Source organism: Natator depressus, chromosome 2, assembly GCF_965152275.1.
Source record: "Natator depressus isolate rNatDep1 chromosome 2, rNatDep2.hap1, whole genome shotgun sequence".
NCBI classification, from domain to species: Eukaryota; Metazoa; Chordata; order Testudines; family Cheloniidae; genus Natator; species Natator depressus.
The window spans coordinates 262,004,518-262,020,671 of NC_134235.1; the positions used below are offsets into that span (position 1 = coordinate 262,004,518).

General features: G+C 55.3%; 1 protein-coding gene across 5 annotated transcripts; it reads left to right on the plus strand.

Moving 5' to 3' along the window:
* Positions 1 to 241: 241 nt before the first annotated feature.
* On the plus strand, positions 242 to 15,424 carry LOC141983417 (uncharacterized). 5 transcript variants are annotated; one of them, XM_074946540.1, is made up of 6 exons: positions 243 to 342; positions 3,069 to 3,195; positions 8,436 to 8,540; positions 9,124 to 9,210; positions 9,994 to 10,095; positions 11,199 to 15,424. In XM_074946540.1, exons 1-6 carry the CDS (start codon positions 307 to 309, stop codon positions 12,326 to 12,328), a joined length of 1,587 nt encoding a protein of 528 aa, XP_074802641.1. In that variant the 5' UTR covers positions 243 to 306; the 3' UTR covers positions 12,329 to 15,424. The 5 variants fall into 5 exon arrangements, with proteins under 5 accessions (XP_074802645.1, XP_074802641.1, XP_074802643.1 ...); XM_074946542.1 differs by having other exon boundaries at positions 11,202 to 15,424; XM_074946541.1 differs by having other exon boundaries at positions 9,127 to 9,210.
* The last annotated feature ends 730 nt before the right edge of the window (positions 15,425 to 16,154 follow it).

A 16,154-nucleotide genomic window follows, 5' to 3' on the forward strand; every position in this document is an offset into this window, starting at 1 on the left:
TGTGAGTGTCGCTGTGTCACTGTGTGTGTGAGTGTGGCTGTGTCAGTGTGTGTGTGAGCTGTGTGTGTGTGGCTGTGGCAGTGTGTGTGTGGGTGTGAGCTGTGGGTGAGTGTGGCTGTGTCCGTGTGTGTGGGTGGGACCTGCTGCCAGCCCAGCCCCCCGCTCCCAGCATGCCCTGCCCGGGTGGCCGCCGAGCCGTGCGGGGCCGGGCCGGCCGGTCTCTCCGGTCCCCGGAGCCGCAGGGCAGCAGCCGGGCTGGGTCCGCCGGCCGGAGCCTCCTGCAGCGCGGGGAGCCGCCCGCCGGGCATGGCCGGGAGACCCGGACCCGCCCCGCCTGCCCAGGTAGGAGCCGCCGCTCCGGCCCCCCAGCCACTGCCCCCCACCCGGCAGGACCCCCCCAGCGTGACCCCCCCCAGCCACTGCCCCCCCAACCCGGCTGGACCCCCCCCCAGTGTGACCCCCCCCAGCCACTGCCCCCCCCCACCCGGCTGGACCCCCCCCCCCGTGTGACCCCCCCAGCCACTGCCCCCCCCACCCGGCTGGACCCCCCCGTGTGACCCCCCCCAGCCACTGCCCCCCCACCCGGCTGGACCCCCCCCCAGTGTGACCCCCCCAGCCACTGCTCCCCCCACCCGGCTGGACCCCCCCCAGTGTGACCCCCCCCAGCCACTGCCCCCCCCACCCGGCTGGACCCCCCCCGTGTGACCCCCCCCAGCCACTGCCCCCCCACCCGGCTGGACCCCCCCCCAGTGTGACCCCCCCAGCCACTGCTCCCCCCACCCGGCTGGACCCCCCCAGTGTGACCCCCCCCAGCCACTGCCCCCCCCACCCGGCTGGACCCCCCCCAGCCACTGCCTGCCCACACAGCGGGGCCCACCCAGTGTGGCCCCTCCAGCCACTGCCCCCCATCCAGCAGGATACCCCAGTGTGACCCCCCAGCGGGGCCCCCCCCAGTGTGACCCCCCCAGCCACTGCCTGCCCACCTAGCTAGCGGGACCCCCTCAGTGTGATCCCCCCATCCACTGCCCCCTACCCAGCGGGACCCCCCCAGTGTGACCCCCCAGCCACTGCCCCCTACCCAGCGGGACCCCCCCACCTGGCTGGACCCCCCCCAGTGATATCCCCCCACCCAGTGGGAGCCCCCAAGTGTCACCTCCCAGCCACTGCCCCCCCCACCCAGTGGGACCCCCCCCCCAGCTCAGAGGTGTGAAAAATCCACATCCCCGAGTGATGTAATTATACGGACCGTAGCCCTGGTGTAGACAGCGCTGTGTCGGCGGGCGAGCTTCTCTCTGCCCCACAGCTACCGCCTCTCTGGGGCTGGATTAAGCACCCCGACGGGAGACGCCCTCCCCTTGGCACAGGGCGGCGCAGCTGCAGCGTTGCGGCATTTCAAGCGTAGACCTGCCCGGAGAGACCCTAGCGCTACCCGTCTGCGTTTCTAGCGCAGAGCAGGAGCGAAGCAGGGCCAGCCGCCGTCCCAGCCGGTTCTGCCCAGTTCAAGCTTCGTGTAAACAGTACAGGACGCTTACAGCCCTCGTGGACCCCAGCCCGGGGCCCTGTGCGGGCAATGGCTCTGGGATGGGTGGGCTGCCCCATGCCCTCAGCAGCCAGGGCCATGTGCCAGGTCTCCAGGGAGGAGGGAGTGTTGCACGGTGGAGGAGGGGCGCTGTGAGAGGTTGTGGGGCGTAGCAGGGTCTTTGTTGTCGGGACCTTGGGTCCTACTTGTACATTGTAATGCTCTTTTGATTGCTTTTGTTCATGTGTCCAGAGCATGAAATGGGCACGTTCTTTAGCAATTTTAAGAAAGAACCCCCCAGCTCTCCAGCCATCCACAGAGCATTTCAGGAGACCCAGGGCAGGCACGACCCAAATACAACCTCAGTGTGAACAGGTCTAGGTTATGCTTCATTGTCAAAGCAAAGACAAGCCCACGCCCCCGTTGCTCTGTCCAGGTTAGCAGTGTAAGCCAGGCAGCTCCCTAAGGAGGGTGGGCTGTTGATCAGGTTTCGGTGCTGTGAACAGTGTGGATATTTAACTAGTCCCCAGACAGGCGTCTGGATGAACACACTGCCATGAGTGGGGATAGTTCACGCCTATCTTAGAGCTGCCCTGTGAAAGCGTGGGCCCCCTGAAGTCGGTGCAAAACTTCCGTTGTCTTCAACAGGATCCGGATTTCACCCATCGTTTCAGGCTGATTGCAGGGACCGGGGCTGTAATGGTGCATAGCATCCCTTCAGCATCCTCCCACCCACCGCCCTGTGTCTGCTTCATTTATCACTCACGCTAGGGATGTTTTCCTTTTGCGCCCTTGCTCGTGGTGAACTCTCTGGGGACTCCTGGCCAATTCCTGCAACCACTGGGCGATTTTGCCAGTGAGTTCAGTGGGACCAGGAACTGCTCATCGGCCAGATTCTGCTATCGGTTACAAATGTGTAACTTGATGGGCGTCGGTGCCGTTTCTCAGTATTGACACCTGTACAAAAGAGCTGGTAAAGCACGGGATCGGGCTGCTCGAATTCACTGCAGCTGCTCTGCCACAGCCCAGAGTTTCCAGAGTGGCAGGTGCTGCCACGCACCCGGAGAGCTATGGACAAATGCTGAGCAAGGGTAATTCCTCTTCTGCCGGTTTGGCAGGTGCATTACTCGCCTCCTGCACGCCTGCCTGGGAGCTAGCCCGGACTAGACCAGGACACACGTTCCAGTAGCCTCTCATGCTACCGCTTACATCACCACTGAGTCTGGCCCAAACACTCTGAGGGGGTTGAACCTACTCGCTCCAGGCTGCATTTGGTGCTAATCTTACAAGTTTTTTCCCCCATAGACTCCAAGTCCAGAAGGGACCACTGTGATCATCCAGTCTGGCTGAAGTACACAGGGATGGATAACCCCCCTGAGAGATACTTGCTGTGGGTTATCGCTGTGAATCATTCACAAAGCTAGGGCTGACATGGGACTTGGACCCTGTGCTAGCCTTCTGCACAGGGGTGAATTTCGCCCCTAGAAAGCCGTTTTGCTGGGACTTGGGGCTGCCGGCAGTGCTGAGTGTGGAATGCTTGTGATTGCAGGTGCCAGTGATATTTGATGACGTTGCTGTCTATTTCTCCCGGGAGGAGTGGGACATGTTTGCGGAGTGGCAGAAGGAGCTGTACCGGGAGGTGATGACGGAGAACTATGAAATGCTGCTTTCTTTGGGTAAAGAACTGTTTTCGTTCTTTTGCTGAGACGTGTGTGGGCTCTTTGTTTCGGGGCTCCTGTTAGCACGTTTGATCTGTGTTCAGAATCCCAGCCACCTCCGGCAGAGCAAGGGGCTGATTTAAAACCATTGAAAGTCTGTGTAATGAGCACTCTGGCGTGACGGTGGGTTCTCCAGCTCTGCTTCACACTTGCAGGGATGACCAGCTTCTCAAGCTGCGTCGGTGGTTCCAGTGACTCACTTAAGGTGTTATGACAGCTGCTGCTGTTTTCTCTCTCCAGCTTTCACAGTGATCTCCCTAGGTGAGAAAAAACAGAGAATAGGCTGCTTGTCAGGGACAAGACAGACAGAGCGCTCTCACTGGCCAGTCACTTCACAACTGTGCGAGGGTTTGTGGTTAAGCCTAGCTATGTAGCCATTGCAGTTACCCAGCCTTCATCTGTGTGTGAAACACAAAAGCAGCATTTGTTGTTTGATGTGTTATAAGCCGAGGCCTGAGTTGTGTCAAGGCTTCTGGTCTATGCATGGATGTCTATTACGCTGTTAATAACCCCCATATTTTCTGTCGTCTCTGCACATTTTGAAAATCGGCACTAAACGGACTTTTCTGCCATCTCGTTACCGGTCTATCTGCTCACGACTCTTCAAAAGCAATGGTCAGTAAATTGGCTAGCTAATTCCCTTAGTACCCTAGGGTGCCATCCCATACGTACAGGCTGATCTGGATAGGTGTATATTTTCCAAGTGTTTTCTCACCAGTTCTAGATCAATGGTTATTTTTACTGGGTCTCCCGTCCTTACAGGTTGTTTAGATTTCTTTATTTTTCTTCTTAAAGAACCATTTCCAAAAGGAGTGAGTACCGTGGCCATTTTGGTTTCCTTTACTGATGGTTCCCCCTTGTACTTTTTTCCCACAACACACTTGTAAAAGCCATTCTTTTCACTGTTGCCCTTTGTCTGGCATTAATTCATTTGGCCTCTTTACTGCCCTTATCTTTTCTCTGCACTGTACATTTTCTTTTCACCTGCCTCCTCACTCTGTTTCTAGCATAGACCCTCGCACCCGGGAACAGTCCCTCCTGAAGGAAGCTGTGCCCGCTCTTTCTTTCGTACATTATTCTTTTCAGAGGAGCTGTGTCCTGTTGTGCCTTAATTATCTTGTCGTCTTCCGCATTGGCTCCCGTCCCTACTGCCTCCCGCTGCCCCTCGCTTGCTAGGAATCCAGTCCTGTAGTCCTTTCTCACGCGTTCTCTCTACCCCTGTGAATCAGCCTGCAAAAGAGTGCCGCCTTCTGGATTTGCTCCAGAGTTCTTTGAAGTCAACGGAAAGACGCCCATTGGCTTCAGTGGGCTTTGGAGAAGGCCCCGTGTGAATCTAGCTGACTAGGATAAACTCAGGCATTTTATGGTGGTATGTTTCGAGCCATCCTGTTACAGGCAATCAGTTCCTCCTTAGAATTAGAAAGCAGACCCAGGATGGCCTCTCCTGTTTGGTTGGAATCTCTACAGCCAGGATCATAAGCTGCCTTATCCAGAAGGCCTCTTTGAGGATGATTGCTTGGGTGTATTTATTACGCAGCAGCTATCTGGGTAATTCAGATCCCCCACAACTACAGCGGTGTGTGGACTGGGGCTTGGTGCAGGAATTTTTTCCTCTTTCTCTTGTCCCTCTGTCGTGGTGACCTGTAGAAGATGCCCCTTACTTCATATCCCTTGTGCCCGAGAATTTCTCAACCACCTTCCTTGTAGTCACATGGCAGCTCCCAGTCCCTTTTGTCACATACTGTAATGCTTCTCCCACCTCTAACGCAGTGAAGGCTCATCAGTGTGCATGCGGACCAAGGAGTGAGTACACTTCTGTGAGACACACCACATAACGCTCCTTATTATGGGCCAGCCCTGCCTGAGCCAGACTTACAACAGGCCCCCAGTGGCTCTTGCCAGCTCCCAGAGCCTGAGGGACAGGGTATTGGCATGGCTTAGCAACCGGCAAGGAGCTGCAAATCCAAGAGTGGGATTCAATGGTCTGTTTTCATCAAGACAGAAGGTAACCGCTGGGGCCGGGAGATTCTCTAATAGGTCCTGTGGTGTTCACTGCTCCGGAAAGGGAGGTACGCAGATGGCACAGAGGGACATTACTGAAGACCAGAGAGGGCTGGGAGGACCTGCGGGCCATGTCTGCATAGGGACAATCAGAACAGCTAAGGTGGATCCTGTCAGGCTGTCTGGAGTGGCTCACGAATGTGGGTGCCAACCTCAGGCAGACTGGCATAAACCCCCAATTGCTTGTGCATTCAATATGTAGATTTCACCCCTCAAGTAACAAGTGTGAACGCCTCAAGCACTATCACAGCCTTTGTATGGAGTCACAGACAGCGTGACCCAGGGGACTGTCAATCTGGCTACCCAGGCAAGCCTGCCTTTGTGATAGAGGGTCCCTTACACCAAAATTCAGGTTTCAGAGTAGCAGCCGTGTTAGTCTGCATCTGCAAAAAGAAAAGGAGGACTTGTGGCACCTTAGAGACTAACCAATTTATTAGAGCATAAGCTTTCGTGAGCTACAGGTCACTGCATGGGATGCATTCAGTGGAAAATACCGTGGGGAGATTTTATATACACAGAGAACATGAAACAATGGGTGTTACCATACAGACTGTACCAAGAGTGATCAGGTAAGGTGAGCTCTTACCAGCAGGAGAGCGGGGGTGGGGAGGGGGGGAGGGCATCATCAAGGATCTACAACCTATCCTGAAGGATGACCCATCACTCTCACAAATCTTGGGAGACAGGCCAGTCCTTGCCTACAGACAGCCCCCCAACCTGAAGCAAATACTCACCACCAACCGCACAGCACACAACAAAACCACTAACCCAGGAACCTATCCTTGCAACAAAGCCCGTTGCCAACTGTGTCCACATATCTATTCAGGGGACACCATCACAGGGCCTAATCACATCAGCCACATTATCAGAGGCTCGTTCACCCGCACATCTACCAATGTGATCTATGCCATCATGTGCCAGCAGTGCCCCTCTGCCATGTACATTGGTCAAACTGGACAGTCTCTACGTAAAAGAATAAATGGACACAAATCAGTTGTCAAGAATTATAACATTCATAAACCAGTTGGAGAACACTTCAGTCTCTTTGGTCACTCGATTACAGACCTAAAAGTGGCAATTCTTCAACAAAAAAACTTCAAAAACAGACTCCAAGGAGAGACTGCTGAATTGGAATTAATTTGCAAACTGGATACAATTAACTTAGGCTTGAATAAAGACTGGGAGTGGATGGGTCATTACACAAAGTAAAACTATTTCTCCATGTTTATTTCCCCCCACCACTGTTCCTCACACGTTCTTGTCAACTGCTGGAAATGGCCCACCTTGATCATCACTACAAAAGATTTTCCCCCTTTCCCCCCCGCTCTCCTGCTGGTAAGAGCTCACCTTACCTGATCACTCTTGTTACAGTGTGTATGGTAACACCCATTGTTTCATGTTCTCTGTGTATATAAAATCTCCCCACAGTATTTTCCACTGAATGCATCCGATGAAGTGAGCTGTAGCTCACGAAAGCTTATGCTCAAATAAATTTGTTAGTCTCTAAGGTGCCACAAGTCCTCCTTTTCTTTTTACCAATATTCAGGTTACTCCCAGTCCCAAAGGTCAAGTGAACACTAGATCTCTCACCAAAGACAACACTTAAAGCCATTCCCGTAATAAACTAACTAAAGGTTTATTAACTAGGGGAAAGAAATAGTTATTTACAAGGTTAAGGCAGGTAAACAGACACACACAAATGAGTTACAGTCTTAGGTTCAAAAGGTAAGAGAAGCTTCTATAATAGGCAAGCTCTGTATGTCCTTTAGGGCTAATCCAACCTGAGCAGCTGGGGATCTTTGCCTCTCTGAGGCCAAACAGCATAAAGTTACTTCTGGTCTGGCATTTTTGTTACCTTCCCATAGAATTCCCATGGCTGGGTCGAACGTCCCATGTCTCTTCGTGGGTATGGGGGGAGCAATCAACAGTCTTCTGTCCACTGGTGTTACGCATGGGCTTGTCTGATGTCCAGAGAGCTTCTTTTGTCACGCAGGAGAGACACCTCTTGTGGTAAACTAGCATTTCATACTCGGGAATGCTTCTCTCCTGACTGGGAGGGTTTCCAGTTTCAGAGCAAACACTTTTGTAGCTACATTAGAGCCAATATTTAAATATTACCTTATAACCTGGGGTACAGATGTCATAAGCGAGATTTATACATGCAGCATCCTAGAAGCATTTCATGAAGTCTAAACCCATTCTTGTCACTCTAATATCTATTTTAGCCCTACTAACACACTGGTGAGTCAAACTGGTTTCCAGGTACGCATTGGTCAGTGTTCCCTGAGGCACAGGGGCTGTGGCACGAGCTGGCAGCCAGTCTGCCAGCGTCACAAATCCACCAAAGGTGTGAAGCCAATGGGCATAAATGAAAGCACATTAAACTCCCATATGGATGGTCTCACTCAGGAACAAAGGGGCTTTAGTTCATTGTAATTTAATTTGGAGGAGGAGTAAATTCCAGCAAACTAAGGCCTGGTCTACACTAAAAAGTTAGGTTGACCCAGCTACCAGGAACCCCCCTGAGCAATGTACTTAAGCCAGTCTAACCCCGTGTAGACAGCGCCAGGTTGATGGAAAAAATCCTTCCGTTGACCTAGCTGCCTGCTCTCGGCTAGGTGGATTTCCTGCGCCAATGGGAGAGCCCCTCCTGCCGGCGCAGGTGGCGTCTACGCTGATGTGCAGCAGTGGTGCGTTTCAAGTGTAGACGAGCCCTTTGTCACTCTCCCGAGTGTCCCTGGGCAGCCGCTGGCTCAGAGAGATTGAAACAAGCCAGGTGAATGGGCAGCACTGCAGCGACTGGCACTTGGTGTGGATAAATGCGGGATCTGCTCACCCTCCTGCAGCACGTAGGAGCACAGAGAGGTGCGACGTGGCCCTTTCATCTCACTGGATGTGCGTCAGTTAAAAGGAACCGCTTCAAGGTGATAAACATATTGTTTTTTCTGTGTCGTGTCCACAGCTTTCAGTCTGTTCTGCTCCACCCTCTGTTAGTCCTTCTCCATTTTAGAACTGGAACGCTCCTGAGCGGTTTTACACCAATTATGCAGGTGACGACAAACTGTTCGCTGAAATCAAGACTAAACTATTCATATGATACCAAGCCCTGACAGCCCCTGGTCTCTTCCCACTCACAGGCTACCCGGGCCCCAAGCCTGACCTCTTATATCGGCTGGAGCGTGGGGAAGAGCCGTGGGTCCACACACCGCAGGGCCCCGTGGCGTGGGAGAGCCCCTCTCTGGGTGAGTAGCAGTAATCCTCGCTCCCTCAGCGCTGTTCACGCTCTGCAGTGAGGAGCTGGAGTGACAGAATCGTAGAACCATATGGTTAGAAGGGACCGTAAGGGTCAGAGTCCAGTGACCCCGTCCCAGGCTGCTGCCATGGCTGCCCTTTCTCCCCTGGCTTCCTCCAGCACAGGTGTCATGTCTGGGCATGTCCCATCTGCCTCCCCTCCCCTGCCTATTCATCCCCAGCACAAGCCCCTGGCCCCTCAGTTTTCAGACTCCCTGTGGACCATGATTATTTCCGTGAAAATTGTCCGCTGAGCTGGCACGTTCTCCTGTTTCTGTCTCTCCTGGGGAGTGGGGCTGTTAGTCAGGGGCACTGGCTCTTTCACCCCCACATCCCTGCTGGACACTTCCAGTGTTTGCTCCTCCCAAGCAGAATCATCCTCCAGGCAGAGCCGTCAGCGCTGTGCCGACAGGGTGACCTACAGACGCATATGCTGGGGGAGGGATGTGAGGCTGCCTTGGTCAGGCCCCACTGCAGGGGGGTTTGAGTGTTTCCCGGGCCTAGGAGGTAGCATCTGGGTTATGTTCCCTCCAGCAGAGGAGGAGGAGCTGTGCTGTGAGCCATGGGTCAGCCCCCAGCAGGACTCCATGGTGTGGGAGCCTCCGGAGAGCCCTTGCCGAGGTGAGTAACACCCAGCCCAGCTCCCTTGGAGAGAAGAGCTGGGCAGAGACCCCGTCCAGGCTGCTGAGGCTCTGTTCTCGTTCACATGGGGCTGAGGTTAGGGAAAGGCACTGGGCTGTGTTTCCCTAAGATCACAGACTGGGCTGGGGGCCCGGGCAGACCTGTGTCTGGTTACCTTACATCCCATTCATCCAGCATGGACTCTTCCCTGCCCGCTCGCTGGCCCCAGCGGGACACTCCTGCCTCCTGCTGGGGAGAGGCTAGACTGCTCCTGGGCCCTTCATCCTCAGCAGCGTGTCTGTATAGGCAGTGACGGTGTCCTAGTCTCAGCCCACGGAGAGGGGCCCCTCCATGGGAATGCTGCCGCAGTTTGCTGTGGGGGGAAGATGTAGGCTGTGTCCTTCCAGGTGGGTGTGACTGGGGGATGCCACCTTCCCGGTATATCTAGTACCCATTAGGGACTCACAAGAGATTGGCCAAGGAAACAGGCTTCCTGGGGTACCATCAACCCTGGGGGAAGCCTTGAATGCAATGGGACCTGCGTACAGCAGAGTAGATTTGTTACCTTGTTTCTGCTTCCTCCCTGCTGCAATCCAACCCTCCCCAAATGATGCCCCCACCTCTCTGTGCTCTGAGGAGCTGGGAGTTGTGTGCTGCTGGTACCAGGCTGTATGTGCCATCTGGGGGACGTCCCAGCCCCATCCCGCTGCTGGTGGTTAGGAGCCGTTTCCTCTTGGCTGCAGCTTGTGAGACAATTTCTGGATTCTCTTTTCCAACCATCAGGCGGCGATGTCCTGAGTGAGTCCGGGGAGCAGCAGCGCCGGTTATGGGCCAGCATCCTCCAGTGTGCCGTGGCGTGGGAGAGACCCGAGAGCATCGGCCGAGGTGAGCGGCAGCGGTCCCGGGAGCCGCTCCGACTCCAGGGCGAAGAGCTGGGAGCGGTGACTCACTGAGCTGCTGGCCGGGCTTCCTCCAGCAGGGTTTGTTGTGTCTCAGGAGGTGCCTGTCGGCCTTCCGTCCCCTCCCGGGCCAAGCCCTTTGCCCACCTGTTTTCTGATCTCTCTGGGCTATTGCGGCGAGGTGCGGGAATGCAGCTGCTGCGCCAGATAGCGTTCTGCTGCCATGCTCGACACCCAGACTCGCACCATTGTGGTCACTGCCACTACTGGGCATTCACACTTGGCGCACGCCCAGGGCCGACTCCCGGCCCCTCCAGTCAATGGGTGTTTACACGAGGAATTTTCGTCTCCCTTGCACACACAGTTTCCTCCTCACAGGCCTGACGCCCTCAGTCCCTTACAGACGCTGCTGTCCAGGGTCAGACACTCCCCTGCTGGGTCTGAGGGGAGGCTATTTTTAATACTCAGGTGGTTAAGATTAGGAGAAACTCTTGCCGGATTCGCTCTCCCTAAATCCCCTGACTGGGAGCAGGTGGGCCTGTTAGGAGAGCCCCTGGGAAACTCCCTCTGGTCACCCCCACACTGAGTCTGCCCACGCTGGACTCTCCCCACTCGGGGCAGGTCGGGCTCTTTCCTGCTCTCGTACCCTCAGCGCTTTGCAGTGTTGGTGACTTTCTCCTGGTGGCTCCTGCACTCACCGGATGCTGGGAGATGCAGCACAAATTGCCTGTCGGGAGATGCTGCGGCAGGGTGAGGCTTGCGCCCTGGAGACGCCCATTGCCTGGGGATGGCAGTTCAGAACTGGGAGCTATGGGGTATTCACAAGAGAAAATCTGCTTTCATGAGAACACAGTGAGCCAGCGCCTCGCTGGGGTAATTGCATTGGAGTTAATGGAGTTACCTCAGCATGAATGTGGCCCATTGTCTATTCCCCGCTGAAATCGCAGGTCCTTCTCCACTTCCTGCAGGAGCTGCAAGTGCCTCCTGGGAGAAGGGTCGTGCAAGTAGGGGTGTGGGGGTGCTCAGTCCCAGAATATAAGTGTTTTCTCTTCCCTGAGGGATAATCTCTGGATTCTCTTTTCCACCCAGCAGATGGAAGGGTCAGGAGCAGTTCTGAGGAGCAGCATCCGGATGAAGGGACTGAGACCCTGCAGCCCTACAGGGTGTTACTCCGGCAATCAGAAGAGGGAGCTGTCCTGAGCCCTGAGCTGCAAGGAGCCTCCCGGAGCTCATGTGGGGCTCAGAGACCGGAGAGTGAGCCGGGGGCCACATGGGGGTGTGACCGGTGCTCTAGCAGCTCCCTAAATATGCAGTCAGGGCCTGAGACGGGAGAGGGGCCGAGCCCGTGCCCGGAGTGTGCTCCAAGAGCCAATGGGACGGCCCCTCCCGATGTACAGGATAGCAGCGTTCCCAAGAAGGAGAAACCCCACAAATGCCCGGAGTGCGGGAAAGGCTTCCGGAGGAAGTGGGATCTCACCAAGCACCAGAGAACCCACTCGGGGGAGCGTCCCTACCCCTGCACGGACTGCAGCAAGAGCTTCAGCCACGTCTCCAACCTCATCAAGCACCAGCGCATCCACACGGGGGAGCGGCCCTTCGCCTGCAACATCTGCGGGCGCAGCTTCACCCTGAAGCAGGTGCTCGTCCGGCACCAGCGCATCCACACGGGCGAGCGGCCCTTCGCCTGCACCAACTGCGACAAGAGCTTCAAGGACAAGCAGAAGCTGACCATCCACCAGCGCATCCACACTGGCGAGCGGCCCTACGTCTGCGCCGACTGCGGCAAGAGCTTCGGGCAGAGCCAGCGGCTCAAGACGCACCGGCGCATCCACACGGGGGAGAAGCCCTACCTCTGCAGCGACTGTGGCCGGGCCTTCAGCCAGGTCTCCAATCTGTACACGCACTGGCGCACGCACACGGGCGAGCGCCCCTACCCCTGCTCCTACTGCGGCAAGAGCTTCAGCCTGAAGCACGACCTGACCAAGCACCAGCGGGTGCACACGGGCGAGCGCCCCTACCCCTGCACGGACTGCGACAAGAGCTTCAGCCAGAAGCAGGACCTCACCAAGCACCAGCGGGTACACACGGGCGAGCGCCCCTACCCCTGCGCCCAGTGCGGCAAGAGCTTCAGCAACGTGTCCAACCTCCTTGCCCACCAAAGGACCCACCTGGGGCAGCGGCTCCCAGCGGCCGGCCCGGCCCGGCCCGGCAAGGAATGAACCATGGGGGTGCTGCTGTGAGCTGGTCAGGAAATTGGGGTACCACGTCACTTGGGCTGTGAGCCGCGTTCTGCTCCCCTTCCCGCCAGTGCAAGTCAGGAGCCACTCCATTCGCTTCTCAGCGGATGTGCTAACTGAGGAAGCTGAGCGGAGGGGGAGCAGGGAAAGGGACTAGCAGAGGGTGCTAGATCAAGCCACCCCAGCCGACATGTCGTCTGGCAGCACCTCCAGGACTGAGATCCCATTGGTTTCAATAGCACTTACACCGGGGTCTGATCCACCCCACGACATCTCAAGCAAGTGTAAGTTACACTTTTGTGGCCCAGGCTCTGGCAGCCAGCTCCGGGCATGTTTCATAGAATATCAGGGTTGGAAGGGACCTCAGGAGGTCATCTAGTCCAACCCCCTGCTCAAAGCAGGACCAGTCCCCAACTAAATCAGCCCAGCCAGGGCTTTGTCAAGCTTGACCTTTCAGTCCATTACCGCTTAGCCCCGCTTCTTGAGCGGCTCACCCCAGATGGGTGACTCGCCCTGCTGACCCAGACCTCGCCCCGGGAGGAGCTGCCTGGCCCAGACAGTGCAGATCACTGCGGTAATAAGGGCTCTAGTCTAGTGTTTCTCAGATGCGGCCACCAGGGGCTTTTCTTGCGGCCACAGCAGTGATCAGGGAGGGGGGGGCGCTGCAAAGCATTGGCCCCACCTCCAAGGCTGTCAGTAGTGGTTGGGCTCTGCCCCCATCTGGAGACACACAAGCTGGAGGAGCAGGCAGCCAGTGCGTTCCCCACCTTCCTGGGGGCAGCGGGTCGGGCATCAGCCCTTAAGTGTCGGGCTCCAGCCGTGGGGCTTCAGGCTTCATTCCCTGGCTGTGCCATGGCGGGCTCTGGCCCCGAGTTCACCCTCTCCATCACCCTGGCCCCCACTGCCTCCCCCTGAGCCCCATCGTCCCTGGCCCCCGTGGTCTCCCTACCCACTTCCCCATCCGGGCTTAATTGTCCCCAGGCTTGCCGGGACTGAGTCTGCTGTGAGAAGTGATACTTCTATGTTGTTAGCACTTCTCCCAGCAGACTGACTCTCTAGCAAGTCAACCCAAAAAGCAAAAGAAAGAAGAAAAAAAGACAAGAACGTGCAGAGCACCTTGTGTTTCTATTCTGTTTAGGGCCAGTAAAGAATAGAGACAACTGTACATTATTTTTAATATTGAGTCTGCAAAAAACCCAACATAAATGAATCACACGGACCTGGACATGTATCTGTCTATATTGATTTGTTTTTCCTAAAGTTAATTAAGTATTTTAGGAAAAATTGTGAGAGCGGCTGCCAGCAAGAGTTGGTGGCCACACTCTGAGGCCACCAAAACATTTGTTGTGAGAACCCCTGCTCTAGAAAAGCCAGCTGGAGGGACAGGCACCAGGCCAAAATCTCCTCAGTTACACTGCTCCAACCCTATTGTCTTCAGTGGGGCTGAACAGCCGTAAATGAGGCAGACCTGGTGCAGCATCTGGCTTGGGCCTTGTAACCGGGCGCAGACGCACCGACGGCGCCTCCTGCTAGTCATCTCAGGGAATTAGCATTCCAGCCTCCAGAGCGCCCTCTGTCGGCCGGTGTCTCGCCTTGCTGCTGGCTCCCATGTCCCTGCCAGGACCCCGGTGCCCCTTTAACTGGGTGCTGCCCCCTGGCAGTACCCCACAGCTCTGTCTCTCCCCCTCCCAGGGGACCCCCCCCCACTATCCCCACCTCACCTCAGTCCTAGGCTACTGCCAGTCACCCACTAGCCCCCCGCTCCCTGGGGCAGACTGCAGCATAAGCCACTCACTACAGGCGAGGGGGTTTGGACCTGCTGCCTCTGGCTACCCATGGCTGCCCCCGGCTACCCGTGGCTGCCCCCTGCAACCCCAGTATCTAATAGGCCTTACCAAGCCTGCAGCCTGGGGCTTTCCTAGGCTGGAGCTCCCCGGCTCCCTTGGCCTATCCCCAGCCCTGCTCCCCTCCAGATACTTAGTTAAGCCTCTGCAGCCAGGCCCGTCTCTCTCTCAAGGTAGAAAGAGAGACTCTCTCTGGGCTTCTGGCTCACAGCCTTTATAGAGCCAGCTGGACTCTGGTTGGGGCGTGGCCCCCAGCTGAGGCTGCTTCCCCAATCAGCCCCGCTGCCTTTCTCCTGCAACAGCCCTCTCTCTCTCAGGGCTGTTTTAAACCCCTCTGGGCAGGAGCGGGCGGCCACCCCGCTACAGCCTGTTTCGACTTTGTTTTAGCTGTGTAAATCCAGAGCGATGTCACGGCGGTCAGTGGGGTTCCTCCAGAGCTGGCACCCGGTGCTGCTCCCGTTCAAGTCTGTCAGAGTTTCACCATTGGTTTTAGATCCCCATCCTGCAGTGTGAGAGCAGAACTTGGCCCTACGGGGCGTACGGGGCGAGATGTCTATGGTGCCCCTACTGACTATGTAAATTGTGCCATTTCGGGGTGATCTAGCGCTGGGGAAGAGAGAGTCTGAATAAGGAACAGTCACTCTGTGGTCATCTGGGTTTCCACAGTGCAACTTCCTGCTCCCAGGCCAGTATGAGAACTCCCCCTAAAGGTTTAAAATCTGTGAACCCAACCCAAATATCTACAGCTCCCTTCCAAAACTGCTTCCAGCTCCCGTCGGCCGTTTGTGAATTAGCCCTTAGGTGGGTTGCAATCTCCTCCTTTCCATGTGATGAGTTGCCTGGTGGAATCAGTGCTCAGCCAGGAGCCTGTTTTGTGCCACTGATGTCCAGACACAGAGATCTTCCCAAGAGTGAGCTTAATGGTTCTTTCTGACCTTAAAGTCTAAGGTTGGTGAGAGGCTGTCCAGGTTTAATGCAATTTCCTGGCTCCTGCAACAACAAAAAGTAGAACCTGACAAACTATTTACAACCCATGCCGTAGATCGGGGTAATCAATAGGCGGACCACGGGCCAAATCCTGACCTGCGGATGCTTTTGAATGGACCCTGATATCTTTTTTATTTACAGTAGAACCTCAGAGTTACGAACTGACTGGTCAACCCCACACTGCATTTGGAACTGGAAGTACACAATGAGGCAGCAGCAGAGACATTGCCCCTGCCCCCCCAGGTCCCCCCCCCCGCCCCGCATACACAAAAGCAAAGACAGTACGGTACTGCATTAAACGTAAACTACTAAAAATATAAAGGGATAGTTTAAAAAAAGAAAGATTTGGCAAGGTAAGGAAATTATTTCTGTGCTTGTTTCATTTAAATTAAAATGGCTAAAGGGAGCATTTTTCTTCTGCACGGTAAAGTTTCAAAGCGGCATTAAGTCAATATTCAGTTGTAAACTTCTGAAGGAACCACCCTAACGCTTTGTTCCGAGTGACGAACCTTTCAGAGTGACGTACAACCTCCCTTCCCGAGGGGCTCGTAACTCTGCGGTTCTGCTGTACTGATCATCGTTATTGTTGTTGGGTGTTTATTATTTTCTCTGGAGTCTGGACCTTGACTCTACCTTGCCCAAGAAATCTGGACTTTGACAAAAAATAATTGACTGCCGTGCCCTAGATTTTATGTAACGCTCCTTCAGAATATGTTTGATGCACCCCATGCAACTGGAGCACACCCTGTGATTCCCAGAGACTCAGCAGGCTCCAGTGGAAAGTTTCTCAGTCAAAGAGCTCGCCAGCAATACTTGACCTCTGCCCATATTAGGGATGTAAATAGCGTCTAAAAAAGTAAACATTTAAACCATTAAAATTGTATCGGGTAACTGTTTAATCATTAACTATTCACAATCGACCCCACATACCTATTATCTTTGTCAAGTGTCTTTACTAACAACAAAAACAGTTGTAT